This window comes from Epinephelus fuscoguttatus, linkage group LG3 (assembly GCF_011397635.1).
Source record: "Epinephelus fuscoguttatus linkage group LG3, E.fuscoguttatus.final_Chr_v1".
NCBI lineage: Eukaryota > Metazoa > Chordata > Actinopteri > Perciformes > Serranidae > Epinephelus > Epinephelus fuscoguttatus.
The window spans coordinates 4567885-4586988 of record NC_064754.1 but is presented as its reverse complement, the minus strand read 5'-3'; the positions used below and the strand labels follow the sequence as shown (position 1 = coordinate 4586988).

General features: G+C 40.7%; 1 protein-coding gene across 1 annotated transcript in view; it reads right to left on the bottom strand.

Annotated features, from left to right (window-relative positions):
* The window catches only part of LOC125882877 (hexokinase-1-like), a 29820-nt gene extending 11616 nt beyond the window's left edge, over window positions 1–18204 (bottom strand). The window contains exons 1-9 of the mRNA XM_049566827.1: window positions 17751–18204; window positions 14662–14824; window positions 6053–6201; window positions 4091–4210; window positions 3590–3685; window positions 3283–3382; window positions 2827–3010; window positions 1364–1519; window positions 916–1149 (exon numbers count right to left, since the gene is read on the bottom strand). Coding sequence (XP_049422784.1) covers window positions 916–1149; window positions 1364–1519; window positions 2827–3010; window positions 3283–3382; window positions 3590–3685; window positions 4091–4210; window positions 6053–6201; window positions 14662–14824; window positions 17751–17813 — 1265 coding nt within the window. The 5' untranslated portion in view covers window positions 17814–18204. The remainder of the gene's footprint in view (window positions 1–915; window positions 1150–1363; window positions 1520–2826; window positions 3011–3282; window positions 3383–3589; window positions 3686–4090; window positions 4211–6052; window positions 6202–14661; window positions 14825–17750) is intronic.
* Window positions 18205–19104: the final 900 nt, after the last annotated feature.

The window sequence follows — 19104 nt, the reverse complement described above, 5'->3', positions numbered from 1 at the left end:
GATGGTATTTCACACATGCATATCTCTTTATGCTGTGGACTGAAACACTTTCAGAATGCTGCGTTGCTGCTTTACTTTCTTAAAATTCAATTATTTACTGCTAAGATGATTATTTTAGTGTAAGCATCAAATTGGGCAGGATAAAATTGTTGAAATTATTCACATGGCATTCTCCACCACAGTGCCAGCTTCTTGAAGAAGACCATAATGCCAAACTCGAGACTTCAAAACGGGAGTGCACAAACTAGTGGCTGATGTCACAGTAGCTACGCCCATTGTTTTTACAGTCGATTTTTTTGCCTAGCTATATCCTAATTTTTTCAGCACTGTGTCCACAATTTTCATAGCTCCCTCTTGTGTGTGTGTGTGTGTGTGTGTGTGTGTGTGTGTGTGTGTGTGTGTGTGTGTGTGTGTGTGAGAAAGTACAGGCAGAGGGCAGAGTCTATGTAGATAAATACACTGCTACAAATGTAAATTTTTTATTTTATTTTATATTTCTAAGGACATTCTTGCACATTATACATTTAGTCAAAAATGTAGTATTTGATAACAGTTAATCAAATTTTGATTTAGTCATTGATTTGGACTACAAAGAGATCCTTTGTTTGAAGTTTGAAATAGCTTCCCACCCTAAAACCAAATCAAAGAAGATGACAATTTGGCCTAAGAACAGCTGAAGTGATACAGATTTTGTTTGCAAAGACTAATTTGCAGGAAATCTTCCCACCAGTGAGAGGAATGTCTGGTGTGCATCCTCTATATTCCTCAGAGGATCTTGTTCGCCTTGCCTTGATGAAGTTGTATGATTCTTGTTTTGATGTTTTTTGTGGGGGCGTATTTAGGCAAACATGAAGGCTGATGTAGGGACATGACATTACAACTCTCCCTTCAGTCCGTCTCTTAAGGAATACTCACTGTGGGTGCATCTTGTAGAGAGACCCGTCGATGCCCACAGTGGTGCGGAGGCGTGCCACTCCTTTGTTTTCCTTGAGGCGAGAGAGGATTCCTCCCAGCGTTGCAGAAATTAAATTTGCTGAGCGGAAGGATACGATGGTGCACACGTGCTGCACAGCCAGGCAGTCTTCATCTGATGGCTCCACCCCGAGCCTTGTCAGGATTTCCATACATTTCTTTAGTCCTTCTTTAGTCCTAAAATGACAAGTATTTCTTGTTATTTAAGATTGAAGCCCAGATGATCATTTATATGAAATGTAAAAGTCACTTATTACTTAAAATCTTAACTCAAATATTCATGCCTTTTAAAGGTTAAAAAAAAGCTCTGTTTTTAATTTGTATAAAACGTTCTGCAAATGCATTTCCCAGAAAGAAACAAGATCATATTTTTCTCTTGTGCATTTCTTACTTTTCAATGGCAGAAACATGTTTCGTCTCAATCTTTCCTTTCGTCAGGAGCTCGGGGGTTATCCGGCCCTCAAATAGCAGCCCCTCTTTGGCCATCTTGACCAGGATAAGTCGAACAAGCTCTCCCATGTACATCCCACTGACCATCTTTTCAAACCTGAGCAGAGAGAAACACAAAGGCATTTTTAAATGACGTGTCATGTATAGATTTTGCGGTCGTCATTCTGTCTTCTTTTCAAAGACCCACAGTGGAGTTGCAGCTGTTGCTTGGCAGAATACAGTTTTAAGAAAACCTGTAGATTTTTTTCTTTCTCTAGGATAAATGTTATAGTTGCACTTTAAGAACAAAACTCGATTTCTTTCTAGAATACTGTGCACACAAAGGGGATCGGATCCCCACGGTCCTTCTTTGCTGTGATACAATAAATTCTTTGACACAGCTACATAATTGAGAACATGATTGACGCATATGACTGTGCACTGGCATGCATTTAATGTCCACATAAAATGTCTGTCACAAAAGCATGTAAGCTACACAACGTCCTTTTGTGTGTGTTTTTTACCACACTTTCTGGTGCTTTGTTATTCTGCAACAATGGACAACATTTACCAAAAGAGCTGCTATTTGTTGCTTGTTAAAATTATACCGTTTCAAGTGTCTTTATAGCCCTATTTTACATAACATGAAATGTATGTTTTACAGTTGTAGGAATATTCTGTGAGTGCACTTACAAGGACATGAATAACACGTTTATGATTGTGTTTTTGGGGATATCACGTTAATATGTCTGAGCATGTAAATCACAGAACTCCAGAATGCATCTCACCTCTGGAGTGATGAAAAAAAGAGTTTTGTCTTTTAGTAAAAAAAAAAGGTTGCATGTTTGCATCCACTGCTCCCCTGTCCTACACTGTGGCAGTGACACTGACAGGCTGACACCGGTGTGTGGACAGTGATGTAAAAGTAGTGTAGCTGCTTTTAGGAATAACTTGAGCTCAGTATGTAGTGTGTGTGTGTGTGTGTGTGTGTGTGTGTGTGTGTGTGTGTATGGTTGAGACATTGAGACAGAGAGAGACAGAGAGACAGGGTGGATGAGCTCAGAACAGACAGCTGTTGGCAATCGGAGCAGAGAAAAAAAAACAGTAAAGTTGTCTCGCCGCGGTCACTCTCATCTCCTATTCCCAAACGTCACAGGGGCCTTCACAAATAAACTGAGGTGACCAGGTTACTGGTATTGATAATGTAAACAGGGGATATGAATAACCTGGTTTCTCTGTGCTCATGTGAACGCCATATCCCGAATTGCCTCATAAACATGTTATCCATGTCCATGTTGACACACTGTGTTGGGCTCAGAAAACGTGGGTTTTCAAATGTCATTCTGTAGTATCTCCAAGCAGAAAATTTCTCAGAATGACTAAAACTCGTGCTTGAATAAATAAAGCTTTGAAGGGACATCTTACATCTGCTTTCCTGGGTTTATAGAGCCCCTGTCGATCTCACGGTCAAACTCTGTGCGAATGTCCTCAAGGGACCCGTCATCCCCGAAGGCGCCCCACTCGGTGTTGATGCACATCCGGCCTTCGTCTCCTTCCACCAGGTCAATGTGACGCAGTTCCTCCATGTAGCAGGCGTTCGTACCCGTTCCTGTAAGGATGCGGAGCTGCATGACTTTTGCTCTGTGGAGCTCAGTAGGGACAGTGCATTGATGCTAATGATGTTAATACCTTTGGCGCCCCCACATGTAGAACTGTGCTTACTGTGCTGTAAGGTGCTTTGAATACATGTGTTGACTTTGCTTATTTTATAACAGCCTGTCATATACATCATTTTATGAGAGAGTCAATCTCATAAAAAGCCAGGCAATGTAATCTGCTTTATTTGCTCCTCTAAGGTTCTTAACTAGTCGGCGTCTTTACCTATGATGATGCCCACTTCACAGCGCTGATCGTCAAATCCGCAGGTCATCATGGTGCCAACTGTGTCATTCACCACCGCCATGATGTCGGCATCATAATCCTGAAAAACGAGATTATGTTTAATGACAGCCATTTTAGGATATCATCACTGTTGGAGCATAATTTTCTCTTTAAAAGTTTGTCTCAGAAAATAGTCAGTATGATTAGTGTATTTTGAAATGCATCAAAGAGTGGAACCATGACAAAAATAAATGTTTCATTTTGTATGCGAATGGTTTAGTTACATGAAAAAACAGAAAGAACTCACTCCTCGCTTCTTGATGGCCTTGTTGAGAAGAGCCACAACATCCATGCCTTCTACACCGCTGACTTTGAACTTCTTTGTCCATGTAATTAAGACCGCCTATAAAACGAGTACAGGGACAAACTTTACAGTTAGAAGGGCTTGGCAAGGCTGAAATGTCTTTCCATTACTATTCCATGCACGGCATTGCTTTCCAACGACACATTTACACTTCTTCCTAACAGTACTGACAGCTGAATTACATTGACATTTAGCTTTTCTAAAAAAGCAAACATTTGCAGGAGCATGTTTCTAAAATATCATTCACACTCTCATGTTTCATATACTTTGTCTCCACAAGATCAAAGAAAATGCATCCATCTCATATTTGATCTTGATACCTCAGAACTTGACAAATGAAAGAAGGAACTCCACAAAATATTTTAAAGAAACACCTGACAGTAGATGGTGGCACAGTTATCCTTTTAACTTCAAACTATACAGCACGTTTGTCTTGGTGTTTACCTCATCTAGTTTGGTTTGGGCACAGGGGAAGGAGAACGTAAATCCCACAGGAAGCTTTTTATCCTTGATTTTTTGCTTCTCCATGAAGTCGCCCAGGCAATCTGCAACATGGCCAAAGAGCTGTGGACAGAAAAGAGACTTTTACACTGCAGAATAACAACAGAACAAACCAAACCCTTTGACAAATGTCACATAAAAGATGTACTATGCAGGATTTTCCAAAACAATGTATAGACTCATGCAGAGGTAATCCCTCTGAATCATCCCTTATGACTATAAGTGTGTTGCGGTGTATTTCTCTGCAAAGGCTCTGCCCTCTGCCTAGATTTTCTTATTTTTTGTCTTACTCTCTGTGTACGGGACATTTATGGTTCCCCCACAGCGCTCATGTGAAAAGGTAGCTTTATAAAAAGGTAGTGACCAGGTGCCAGACCATAAGCAGCAGGCATCCAAAAGACACCAAAAACAAAAGAGCGAGGCGAAACGCCAAACGGGAGTGAATCTGGGGTGGGCTTTTACTTCCACTTATGTAACTGACAATCCTGCATAGTATACTTTAAACAAACACTGGAAAATCTTCTTTATATTCAAATGTTAATGAGCTGTTCTCCCATAACCTGTTGCTTTTTCTCGCACACTCACTGTCTGAGTTGTGAGCAGTTCCCTTCTCAGATTGCTTCTATTTTTGTAGTTAAGAAACCTGACAAAAGATGTGTGTGTCACATGGGTATTATAACTTATTTCCTGTCTATTTTATCACCTGTAACCCCATCATTTACACTCAGTTGCCAGTTTATTAGGTACACCTAACCAAAGGTAATGCAGCCGTGCCATAAATTGAACTTTCACATACTTTTTTTTTTTGTTCTACTTAATGATCATTTTAAAGACTGTGACCTGCTGTGCTTTTAATTTGCATTACATGACACTTAAAGATGTTTTCAATATTCTCTTGGTCCCATTCACATGAGTGAGGGTAGACTAGATATTGGCACTGTATATTACAGTCTTCAAAATGACTATAAATGATCACAAAATGTCTCTAAAACATTTTAAATTAAAAAAGAACATTATAACCTTTGTGAAAATAGTATTTATTGCAGGAGTCTAGTTTTGGCTAGGTGTACCTAATAAACTGGCAACTTCGGATATATCTTATCACATCTTAGGAGGATTGATAGATTGATGAAGAAACGTCAACACTTAACACTCACTTGCTCTATATTAATTATTTGGCCGTTTATCTAGATAACAACTGCATTTCTTTTATGAGTGTCGCTGTGTTGAAGGCCTTTTGGCTTCATATTTCTAATGTTTACATCATAACAAACCACTCTCCTTTACAACAAACCGTCTCGTTAACAAACCTGTTCGACAAGTACGTTACATTTTTTGCCAGCTGTCCCCTTGACATTTCATTAAACAGCATCTGTCTTTACTCTGTCTGTGCGAGTCATGCTCTGAACCAATCACACGGCTTCAGACAGTCTCTCATGTTTTGGTTATCGAGTTACAATTCGACTGCCAGCTGTTCCCTACAAGTTCACTGAAGGTCAGCGTCGGCTCTAAAGTCACTGTCTTTACTCTCTGTGTTACTGACGGGGTCATTTTACACGTATTGATCCTCGACCTGACCTTATGCCACTGAGCTCTGTGTGGAGGTCAGACACAAACACGGAGTATTTTGAGTGGAAACATTGAGCGTCTGACCTTGGTCGTGCACTGTTTGCTAAATATTTGTTGATGATGTGGATTACGACATGTGGAGAGTGCGGGTGGATGGGTCAGCTATTTATGTAGTTTATGTGAAGCATGAACCAGGTCTGTTTAGGAAATAATCAGATTGTCAAACCCTGATGTGATGGGGGAAAAGGGAAGGGGGGTGTATAGAGAGAAAGAGGAGGAGAGGGAGAGAAAGACAAGTGGGGAAGGCAGGGAGGGGGGGGGGGTATTTGTGTTTACCCGTGTCCCGTTGCCATGGATGATGTCATCGGGGGTCTCATAGACCTGACTCTCCATTTGAACCGGCTGCTTTTTGTCCTGCGTCACTTTGACACGCAGGATCCGAAAGTTCGACCCCCCGAGGTCCAGAGCTATGAAGTCCCCCTTTTCTGTCAAAATGAGAACACAGACATTATTGCTGCTGCGCAGCGATGGGTCGGGTCCGGGCATTTTTAGGCAATTCTGAGCAACAAGCAGAAGAATTGGAAGACATTTAGGAATTTAGCAACACAATCTGCCTTTTGCATCAGCTGAGGCTTGAACTCACAACCTCTGAGACTAAGAATCAATTTCTATCTCACTGAGCTAATTAGTCAGTGACAATTCATGTGTAGCTTCACAAATTGACTAAGCCAGACGTGCAGGTTTAGCAGCCGTCCATGCATGGAAAAGCAGATTTCAAACCATTGTAAAAAATTCAGTTATCGAAACAAAAATCTGAAAATACACATATTGCATCTAGACAGCATGGAGATGTTGGTAATTTGTTTGTAACAATGACTGATTTGCTCCATAAGTGGAAAAACTGATGTTTAAAATTGCCATTTTTACATTGACTCCAATTGTTCACATTAGAGCAAAATTCAAAATGCTGTCAAAAATTCAGTTTCTGAGATAAAATTCTGAAATTTGCCACACATCATCTACCATGACTCTAGAATTTTGTCTTTTTTTCATGAACATTGAAGATTTATTTAGCAAGAATTTGCATGTATATGTTTACAGTACCGTTTACAGTCAAACATTTTGATGCACTGTAGGCTCAATTTCTGATAAATCAAAAATCTGAGAAACACAGTTTTTGTAGGACAGTCTGATGTCAATTGAGCAAAAACTGTGGGAGGAGATAGGTTTAAGAAGTTTTACAGTTTTTGAAAAAAACAGAGTGATGAACTTCATAATTTTTAATAGGTTTAAATGTGCAAAAGTTTCTTCAGTATTGGGGCTACAGTTTGATGAAAGTTGTGAAGTTGTAGCACGTGTGGTTGATTTGTTATGAATTTTCAAAGTTTTGAACTTTAGACGCTTGCTGTAGCGCCACCATCAGGACTATTGGCTTGAGTTTACAGCTGAGGATATCTGGCATGAGACTGGACCTTTGTGCAAAGTTTGGTGAGTTTTCACCCATGGGAAGTATGATTTCCTCGGAAGAAGAAAGAAGAAGAATACCTAGGATTACAATAGTGTCCTGGCAGTTTAACTGCCCGGACCCTAATTATAGAGATTTTAAAATCCCTTCCTGTAGATTTCCTGTTGATGAAGTTTAGGTGGAGCTGTTACGTTTGCCCGTACAGCCATGTTGGTTATCACTGCTCATCTGATCTGCAGTTTGTCTTTCATCAAGCCTCATTTTAACTCTGCTTTGATTTTGGAAAGTGATTTGTTTTCTGTGTGTCATATTATTTGTTTTCCTGAAAAGAAGAACAGGCTTATTTATCAAAATATGACAAATGACGGCAGAATGTATAAGTTAACTAACTAAATATCGGACCACCAGAGACCATCAAATTACATTAACTGTTGTCCGGTGAACATCTCCAAAAGGTAAACTTTGAGGGAGTCAAGAAGATGCATGGCACTGTATTTTCAGAGGGGTTTATATTTACGATGGCATAACAAGGCTGTCAGACACGTCCCATGTATTTTGCTGACGTGAGGATTCTATTACTTTTTGATTTTCTGTTGAAGCTCACTGGAGGCATAGCTGTTGCTCCCCAAGTCCGTCATCATTTGCACACTTGACATGCTTTGAAAAAAGAACAGAAGCTTTGTGCACTGCATGTACACAGATGTGCAATAGCGAGAAAAAGTAAACCAAAAATGTTTGTGCCTGTGACTGTACTCCCAGCCCATAAAAGGATATTTTATCAACACTGACACGAGCAGCGTGCTTCACTAAGTGCTTCACTGGGTGGATTTGTGTTATACTTGACACAGAATGGAGACCAAGAATGCACATATGCAGGCAAAAATACTCAGGTGCAAGGCAAAAACCTCTTCGCTGCAGGGCACAAAGGAGGTCTGCACACTGTAAGGTCCAAATAAATAGTTTATTTCTCTTTGTAGCCTTTCCATCGCCTGAAGAAGATCTTGGGAATTGAAACATTGCCTTAAAAAGGAGCTGATAGTGTGCAGAGCTCCTTGGAGATCTATCACTCATGACACCTCATTACTGATATGCAAGTCATGGCAGTGTCTCTGCAGAATCCAGATCTGTGACACGAATGTAATAAAACACGCAAACAACTAACTTATGACTAAGGTCGGGACAGTTATAGAAACGACCACAACCTGAACTCTTCGGAAACTAAAAACCACGAAAAGGGAAGTGCCCATTAAAAAGGAGAAGACACACAAACAGAATGACCTTATTTTAAGATGCACTTCAGCTAGTTTTCCCACAAACCCTCTATTGTGAACAGATCCACCAGCCAGGTGCCGAGGTAGAGTCTCACACCAGGCAAGAGGCCAAAACGTAAAGTGACCCACAGTGGAGAGAGGCTTTCACATAATATCTTATTTAGAGTTCACTTCATTATTCAAAAACGAAAACACACCCCTCTTGACTTGTAATATATTTCCCATTGTTTTAAAACCACTGTGCGCATGACATGCTCTGAGATGTCTCTAATTTGTGAGTGAATGTATGAAGATAGCTAATAATTTCTGATATTCAGTGCTGCAGCTCTTTTTACAAACCATTCTATTCTGGATTAAAATAACCGATTTAGCATTTAGGCATTTATCTGACACTGATCTAGAGTTACAGTGAACAAGTGGGATTGAGTGTCTCGCAAAAGGACGCAGCAACAGCACACACAATAGTGTGTCAACGTATATTTACTGTAACAGAGATCAGACCCGTGACCTTTTCCAGTTACATGAAAGCAGCCAGGACATCCTGCGCTCCAACAAAACAATGTTCTTCATTTAGTGCCACCACGACTGTAGTGTCTGCTGCATTGAGCTATTTCTCTCCATGACCTGACTGGTATGAGATGTGACCGCCGCTTGACATATAGAAGTGTTACTGACTTGCTGCAGAGCATGTGTCTGTTTCATAGCCTCTGTCCCACTGTCACCTCAGTGCTGGTTTGTGTGAGCTCCTTGGTTTGTATACATGGTGGACTTTTACTGTTTATTGCAGCAGTTTCCTAATTAAGCCCATCAAGTCTGGTGTTAAACTAACACAGACAGGAGCTTAGTTTAATCCTTGCTTTAATACTGGCAACAAACCCGGGGGTTTACTCAGTTTTCAGGAGATATAGTTCCCAAATAAATCAGAGCAAGCATGAGCAGGAGCAGCTGAAGGTGTGATCACACTGTATGTTTAGATCTCTAAAAGTATCCATGTCCTGCTTTGTGTTCTGGCACTTTCCCAAAGTTGTCCCAAAGACTTGTGAATTGGAGCCATTGAAAACATTTGAGCATTGTTTGCTGTGTCACAATAAGCCAGACATTGACGACCTTAACATGCACACTAATGTTCCACCATTGGGAATATGTCAGTATTCTCAGTTTGGTAAGGGTCATGTAAACAGCATATTCCATTTCTGTATTCCACATTAGACCTTTTTTGTGAATGTTGTAATTTCCAGTTGAGACTGAGGGATATACTGGCATTAATTCTGGTTTTAGGAGCATTCTTTGGACATGTATACAGCGTATCTCAGTTGGGGTTTTCCCAGCAGTTTGTGACACATGGCCTCTTGCCTGTTTACGGTCGGCTCTGTGCGTTGTTATGGACACGCTGTACACAAGCTCACTAGCCTGCAAGTCTGAGATGAATGCCGAAAAGAAAAGCCCCTATTTCTGGTCAGAAGATGAAACTCACCTGCTTTTAAACATTATGAAAGACTTGGATATCAGCAGGTTTTTGGGTGTGTGCAAATATCACAACACCGACCTTTTCAAGCAGGTGGTGGAGGAATGAAAGAAGGAGGCTGTGTTGTGTTGTCCAACTAGTCTGCCACCGGTGGAAAACTTTTTTAAAAAATTCTATTTTGATGCAAAGAGTGGCTCCAGCTGTTCCACTTGTCCATAGTTTGGCGTGATGAACGACATGTTAGGGCATGTTAATCGGAGTATGCACAGCTGCATTTAAACAGGAAGTTAAGTGAAATATTCATTTTCATTAGCCATTTAACGGCTTTGGAATATTTTGTTTTTTCAGAATAAGGGCATGAACCAGAATAATTTGTGCATGTACTGAGTATTGCTTATGTCTGACTTAACCCTTTCAAACCTGAGCAAATTTCAAGAAAAAAATTCTTTTAAAGACACGGGAAGAAGGCAGTGAGCAATGGACGAAGAAATGACCCCAAAAAATGACAAAGAAATGAGTAAAAAGAAAAAATGAAGACAAGAAAATTAGTAAAATAAAAATAATTTTAAAATGTATTAAAAATAATAATAATAATTATAATTTATATAATAATTTTTCCCTAGTTTTTTTTTTTTTTATTATTATTTTCTGATTTTTTATTTTTGGCAATTTTTGAGACATTTCTCACAAAGTTGCTCTTTCCCTTTTTCCCCACATTTTTGATAGAAATCGCCTCAATTTTCTCAGGGTTGAAAGGCGTCCGGAAGCAACACAAGAAAAGCGATGTGGCTCCAGGTTTCAAGGGGTTAATGCTGAACCTTTGAGAGCCCTGTCTATTGTTGTGTGGCATCGTTGCCTCCTTAAGCTCTTAAACATACTGTAGATAACAGAGTAAATTAGGTCGCAACTGGTAACGCTGACAGGCTTCACCCAGTGTTGAAGTTGGACTGAAGCACTGAATGTAGCCTTGCATAGCTAAGCCTGACATTTTGCTTTGCTTAATGTAGTCTGGAAGGCTCACTGAGCTTTTGCTTGGGTAAGAGATATCGTCAGTGGACAAGAACCAAGATTACTTTGCAGTCGATTGCATCAGCCTGTCACCAATCAACAGATAGATTTCCTTCAGCTAAATACAAACATAAACTCTCCATGCATATGAAGAGATAAATGTACCAATTAGTGAGATCTAAATATTAGCTTTTATCTTTTATAAACTGGAAGATGGCTGATCCTGAACTTAAAGTGTAAAATCCTTACCCAAAGTACACAGACCTTTTTTATAGGCTTTCAGTCACATCTGTCACCGTTACCATGTGTCATGTGTGCGATCTCTAAGCAAGCTCCATGACAACTGAGCTAACTCCATCCTCTGAAACATGCCAGATGTGGTCAAAAGCCTGGAAAAAGCTAATAAATGCACCTGGAGACAACTTGTTTTATGATATCAACCATCATTTTGATACCACGTAAGACCAGTGTTTTTTTCCATCATGGCCATTCAGTTTGTGCAACCTTTTAATTACCTTTACATTCTGTCATGGTTTTTCAGTGGGGGCTCAGGTGATGTTATGTGGACTGAGATTTCACAGTCAAAACTGAGCTTCTTACATTTAGGCTGGATTTGTCAGACAAAGGGGAAATTTTAAGATGAGCTGGTCTTTCTTCATTTTTATCATTAGCTTTCCCTCTTATCGTAATCTGAATGTGTAATTAGATTAAACTGTGGACTGATATTAGTAGAGCTGTGCCATGATTTCATTTGCTCATTGTTTCTTTGAGACACAAAGAAAGTCTGCCCTGAGGGATCAGATTAACAGTTAATGAAACTACGTGTTACAGTGAAGGAAAGGTTATCTTTTATTCTACAATCCTTCCCATCCCATCATGATCAGGCTTTCAAATGCTTATCAGTTTTCCGTTGGCATGACTTCACCTCCGCCCTTTGCATGATCCCACCAGCCTCATGCAGTAGTTGATACCTGAGGCTATTTATAATGCCAGAGCAAGCAGGAGAAGGGGCAGTGTGGCCTGTCCCTCTACAGCGGCCTGTTTGGGCAACAGTACGTTTAACAGCAACTTGATGTTATTTTTGTGTACAGGAGCTGTTTACTAACAGGGACAAGTCATAGGAAGTAAACACAACCAGCCTGACTTTGTGACTCTCAGAGCTGTTCTGAGGGTGGGGATATTTAGCACATTAAATTAATCCTGCTTCTTCAAATGAAATCCATACACAGATGTTATTTTATTAGTTTACTCAGCTCAGTCGTTGGCATTATACGTCTCTGCAAAACAAATTACATTTGCACGTTTCATACCTATCATATCAACATATCTAAAGTAATATAATGTATGGCCTCACTTTTTCATCTGGAGGTGGAGAGGTTGGTGGATGCTGTAACACCTCAGTGAGGTACACTGCGTTCAAGACCAGCAAACAACAAAAGCTGTGATTTAGTGTCTTTGCTCATTTTCCAGCTGCTTTTCAGGCACTGAATGTGGGTGTTTTGTTTTGACCTGTTGCTGTGTTTCCAGCTTTTCAGTCACAAAAAAGTGCTTGTTCTTTAATCAAGGCGTCACGGATTTTCCTGCTGGGATAGTGGCATGAGAAGCGACTAGTTGTTATCAAGACGTTGCTGCAATTACACGCACACAGTTTTAGGTGTATATATATTTTAGCAACAGTGTGTCTTACTGCCACTTTTATGTTACATCCACTTGCAGATACTTGATACTGGACACATTAACATACATATTACACAGCAATCATCATTACATATCTGTATAAGACAAATCTACAAAATAAAATAGGAAATTATTAGTTTAACTTGATAGTTTTTATTGGTAAATTATAGTTTTTTTAAATAGTTTGTGTAGAATAAGTTTATAATTTGTTATAGATTAACTGTTTCACAAAACCAGATAACCATGATGGATGACTTATTTAGGGCATGTATGGAAAATAGCACCATTTTTGTTTTAATGTGAGTTCTTCTTTGAACACGGGCGTATTTCCAGGTGGCAGTCGGGCCCCTCCACCATGAGCCCCAGTGGAACCGCACTGCCTGCACTGTCTATATTTACGCCCCTGCTTTCCTGACCATAACTAAGTGTTTTTTGTACTTAGACATAACCTCACATTAATGTTAGTGTTTCTGAAATGTAAACTTTCTACAAATGCAACTGTAACATATCTGTGGTCGAAGTATGTCATCCCAAACTCTCATATTTCTGTTGCATTTCTTTTGTAATTTTTTAAGTTTAGATTTTATGCACAACTTTAATTGATGTGGCAGTATATGTGGTGATTATCAGTTTGAAGTTAAATTGCACAGCAACTGTAGTGTATTGTGAGCCTTTGAAATATCACTCACAGGTATGGTTAAACCTTTTCTGTCTTTGATGTGGGAATTGCCAGTTTTCATTTAAAAAAATCAGCTCCGCACAATCATGATCATAATGTGAAGCAGTCAGTTTGTCCCTACTGTCTGGAAAAAGCCTGAGCTGATATCAGGCCAATCCTCAGGCAGTCATAAATATCTAATGCGCAAATGGTTTTTAATAGATTATATAAGCCATTACATTTTCTCCCATTACATTCAGATCAATAAAACTGACATTAAAAGATGTTCAGGCTCATGTTATGGGATGAATACAGAGTGTGACGAGGCTGCTTGATCTGTTTGAACTAAAACAAAAGTGATCTACTGAGTTCAAAACCAGAGCACAACACTAACAGGTTGTCGTCACACAACAGGCCTGCCGATTTCACCACATCAGCACATTGTTTATAGACAGATAGAAACAGGATGTATGAGGCGGTGCTTTAACACTTGTACAGTATAGAGAGAACGGTGTATAACGTAAAGACGCCGTGATCTTTGTTAAATATCAACACTGTTGTTATCGATGTCTGAATGAAATCACTTTGCCGTTAATGTGATCGAATTTGTAGCTTGCATTGCTTCGAAAAAATGGCTTTCCTGGTGTTTTTATTGTTGCTTTTTATATGAATAGTTATGACACTGGAAATTCTTACATTTTCGGAAAATGTTTTTTCGATACTTTTATTATGACCTGGTCTTTTCAGCGTCTTAAACTAAAGCACTATTTTCTTTTTCAACATATCTAAATATATCACTGACAAGAATGTGTAACATAGAATTAAATTATTCCTGTGTGTACTTTTCTAGCTGTTACTTGCTGAACATATGGACTACTCCTGGCAAGGAACACATCAGAGTTTCCTTCAGTAACGGGACACCAAGAGGTGACGTTAAGGAGTGGCAGGTAATTCAATATTTAATTAATATTTAACTTCCAGCTGTATATTTTTAAACAGAACATGACCTCCAATTAATACCTGATAGAGTAAAGCAAGTTAGCAGCCACTCAGCAAGTTGATTAAATTTTTCATTAAGCTGCTGAACATGTTTAAGCTCCTCCCCCTGATTTTGATGAAGTGCTTTATAGAGTCGCCAAATCCCCCAATTCTCTCTCAGAACGCTATTTGTGATGTTTTGAAACCCCTAATAGTATCAAACGTGAGCTGAGCCCAGTTTCCTAAAAGCCTCTTAGGAATAAAACAATCTTGTTAGTCTATGTGTTCAATTCATCCAAGAGTTTAGAGTGTTTTGCTCAGCAGGAACCTTGAAGAGGTTTTGGGATCTGTGAGCAGTGTTGGACCAAAATCAAGAAGGGTGTCTTTAAACACATATTTAGTCATGCTGATCTGTTTCTGTACCTGATCCATCAGGGATGGACCTGACGAAGGTGGGCAGCATCTTGACGGTGGCGGTGGGGCTGGTGTCACGGCCGAGCCCGTTCTCCATTTCCCTGCGGAACCTGTTCATGACATCCTTCAGGGTCTCGTCCGAGAAACGCATGGAGTACAGGTACTTGTCGATCTGAAGGGACAGGCACGGAACACAAACATGAGGCGTCAGGGGGCATCAAAATGGGACAAATTAACAACATGAATTGTTTTTTTATGCACAGTAAAGACATAACAGATTTGAAGATAAAACAAAACCAAAGAGGTACAGTTAGGGAGGGGTTAGGTGATTTTATGGTGTGAAATTCACCTATAAAAAAGTAGTTCTAACCAGCGGTTTAACCACAGCGTGCAAGGTATAATAAACTGTTGGTGACAATTGAAGCTTTAACAGTGTTTCATGCTGTTACTAGTTAACTCACTGGTGAAGTTAAACTGACAATTAACTGACTTTACTTTAACTTAACTAAACAATAACTCCAGATGACCATTTGGACACTGGCTACCATTTTTGTCCTTTGGTATGTCAAACACAATAACACACTGTGAGGCATCCTGACAAAGGAAATAGTTTGAGTACCTCATCATTTATATTGATTTATAAGGACACCTCAGGTTGTTTGTAATACTTAGTTAACTAATTGCATTGCTGGCATGTTGGGAGATCGGGTATTGAGGCTTAGCGGTAGTTAAAATCCAATAAATTGATTCACTTAACACAGAGCTCCGCCTATTGTGAGAGGGAGCCTGAGCCAGGACACTGATGTAGGAACATGTTAACATGAGACAAAAGCTACAAAAGTACTGCATTACAACTAAAGGTAGAGATACCATGACTGAGTACAGCGCATTCTATATAATGCAATAAAAATCAATGCAGCAACATAATAATCACTTGGTTAAAAAAGCAACATTGTGTAGTTTAATTGCAGGTAAAGCATCTTATTACTGGAATGGCTGTTAGGGGGGATTTGCCCTGCACATTCACTGTTATTGTTACATAATCGCACAGTGTGTGCCATTGGGCACACCACAGCTCAGGGATTCTTCTTGTGCCATGAAACACAAACCACACACTTGTTTCTCATCTCTGTGGAATTACTGTTATTAGCTTCTCAAAAAGATAACGCCATGTGAAGTCCAATAACTTCAAATGCAAATGCAGTTTGATTTTGTCATTCAGTCTATTATTTGACTTATTTAACTCAACTTAATTTTCTTCCTATAAACTAACACAAAAACAGCATCACATACATTTTGCATCTGCTTCTTGCAACATTTATTCAGCGTTATATGAATCCCATACTGGGTTAAATACTCAAACCCAAGGCACCGTGTTATTTATGGCTGCACCATTACATCAAATGGAAACTTTATATTTCCCCTAAATTTAGCCTGGCATATTGATTTTCTCTGGATACTTTGGAATCTCCAACACTTTTCAATGAGGTGCTGTGTGACTGGACAGTGCTGGGCTTTTCTAGATGAGTTTGTGGTTTGTAAAGAGGAACATCAGGGGTTAAATGCGTATATTCTTTGTTAATGCTAATTCTGCCCCCTTTTTTGTTAATATTATCACACCTCTATAACAGACCGAGAGTGATTTTGGCTACTACACAGCAGTAGTACATTTGCTCAAGTACTGTTCTTAATTACAATTTTAAAAACTTGTACTTTACTTGAGTATTTCCATTTCACTGCGTGCTACTTTATACATCCACTCCACTACATTTTGGAGGTAGATATTGTACTTTTTACTCCACTACATTTATTCAGTAACTTTGGGTAGTAGTTACTTTGCAGATTTAGATCATTAATCCATCCATCCATCCATCCATCCATAAATCCATTTTCGGTGACCGCTGAGCCTTTGCAAGGTCGCGGTTGGGCTGGCGATCTACAAAATGAAAACCAACTAATACATTATGATGTATTACAACAGATCAAGCTACCCAGCATGATATAAAGTAATTAAATACAGCTCCACCTTTACCAGCTGTAACATTTAGAGTGATGAACACATTCATGAACAAATTATTATTATTTTGTTCTATAATATATATATGACTCTGAAGTCAACACTTTAAGCATATTACTTTTGGCACTTTGGGCATATTTTGATGCCCACACTTTCGTACTTTTACTTAAGTAAAAGATCTGAATACTTCTTCCACCACTGCTGCTAAATGTGACTACATTTCTTAATATGGTATGTAATGTAGCAGATACACATGGTGGGAAAGTTTTCATCCTTTGAAGGACCCGGGTCACCTCATAGAGACCGTAGTAAATTCCACAAGCCCATTTTAGCAGAGGCACGTGCAGCTACTGCACTGTGACATCATGCATGTCATCATCAATCTCCCCCTCCCCTTCCCCCTCCCCCTCCCCCTCCATCTCATCTGAGTAACCCCCCCTGGGAACATCTCCTCAGCGTCCCATGCAGTGGCTAATTTCTACTAAACCAAAGGTCGGTTTCTATACATGACCAGAGGCTACATTCCAGCTCAGGTTTCATCTGTGTTCTGCTAATGAGTTTATGTTGTCTTTGCCAGAGGTAATTCGACAATAAGTGAGTTAACAGAGGAAAGATGAAACAGGAGAGAAATGAAGAGAAAGAGAGTGGAGTTAGCAGCCAATGAGGCAGGTGATCGCAGAGCTCACGACTTTTCCCAACATCCCCCCACAGACACCTGTCTGCTTCAGACGCCCTGGCAACCGACGCTCCGGAAACACTCTCTCTATAATGAGGGTCTGTCTGCAGCACATCACCATCACTGACTACAAGCCCTCTCAAGGACATCCATGTCAAACACTACTAACCCCTGAGAAACCAAAACAGAGTTAAATCCAAATTAGAGTTCATCATGGCCTCTTCCTGCTCCTCTACTTCCCAAATGCTGCATCCTCCTCTCACAGCCTGATACGCCCCACAGGCACACTGCTGACATGCAGCTACTGTTACCCGGCATCCATGGCTGTCCACAAGCCTGCTGTCACATTACACACCTCTCTAGTCCAACACATAAGGTCAACTGTGGCAGTTTACTTTCACTCACCTTTTTGAGTTGATCATCCTTCAACTCGGTGAAGTAGTAGGCCAGAAGCTGAGCCGCTATCATCTTGCCTGCACGACCGCTAGGAGCTGTCAGCGACTACGAGGTGGTTGGAGAGTAAAGAAGGAGGGGAAGGAAGGCTGCCGTCCGTTCTCTCTCCTGTTCCCCCCACGCTGATCCCTCTTTATCCTGAAGTAGACGAAGAAGCAGGTCTGAGCTGAGCACTGTGGCAAGGCAAGGTGAAAAGGAAAAAGACCTGCTGAAACAAGAGTGCAGTGGCAGCCTTGCCTGCTAGTCTGCGACAGGCATACACTTACAGCTTCACACACACACACACACACACACACACACACACACACACTTAAACACACGCACACACACACACACAGAGGCTGGGTTTGGCCGTGTCTCCTCCCTCTGAGCTGCTAGCTCCCTGTTGGCTCTGGGGAGATGCAGCGGCTCCACACTGGAATGGTGGTTCTGCTATGCCCTGCCCCCACTTAGTGGTGTGATTGGCTGAGCTGGGGGGATATGAAGGAGAGGAAGAAGGGGAGGGGTGGATGAAAGGAGGAGGGGGCTTCTCCTACAGCAGCAGGGGAGTGAGGACTACAGAAAAAGGAGGGGGGTGGGGGGTGAGCTGAACAGGAAGCTGCATCCGCACGATAACCTGCCTCTCTCCTCCCATCAGCATGGAGAGGCAAAGACTTCCCCCGACCGGCACGTCTTGCACGTTGCCATGGAGGTGTACGTGCAGAGGGGCAAGGCAACCACACGATGATGTCATCATCCATCGTCCTGCTGCATCGCACTCAGCATCAGCTACAGGCTGAAGGGCATCAGAGACAAGCTGCAACATGCAACCATCTCGTATCGGCTCCTCACATGCGACATTTAGTTGAACAGGCTGATGGTTTCTTATCTCCTGCAACACTCTCCCCTCCCACAGCAACGACTGCCAAACCCCCCTGAGCAAGGCGCCCAAACACACGCCGGAGAGCTTGCATGTTGGCACGTAGTTGCTTGAAACTTTGGTTGATAACGACAATACCCAGACCCTCTACTGAATGACTTATGGTGACTTACGGGCTAATGTCTCAGCAGGATCTGGAAAAACTTGTCTGTACATTTATTTTCAGTAGACCGACAACTGTAACAGTGTCTGTACAGGTCTCCCTAAAAAAACAGCTGTGGCTGATTCACAACACTGCTGCTGAAGTCCTCACCAGAAAGCAGATATCATCACTCCAGTTCTGAGGTCTTTACACTGGCTTCCTGTGTGTCAGAAAATCCATTTCAAAATGCTACAGTTGATTTATAAACCACTGATTGGTTCAGGGCCCAAATACATTACTGTCTT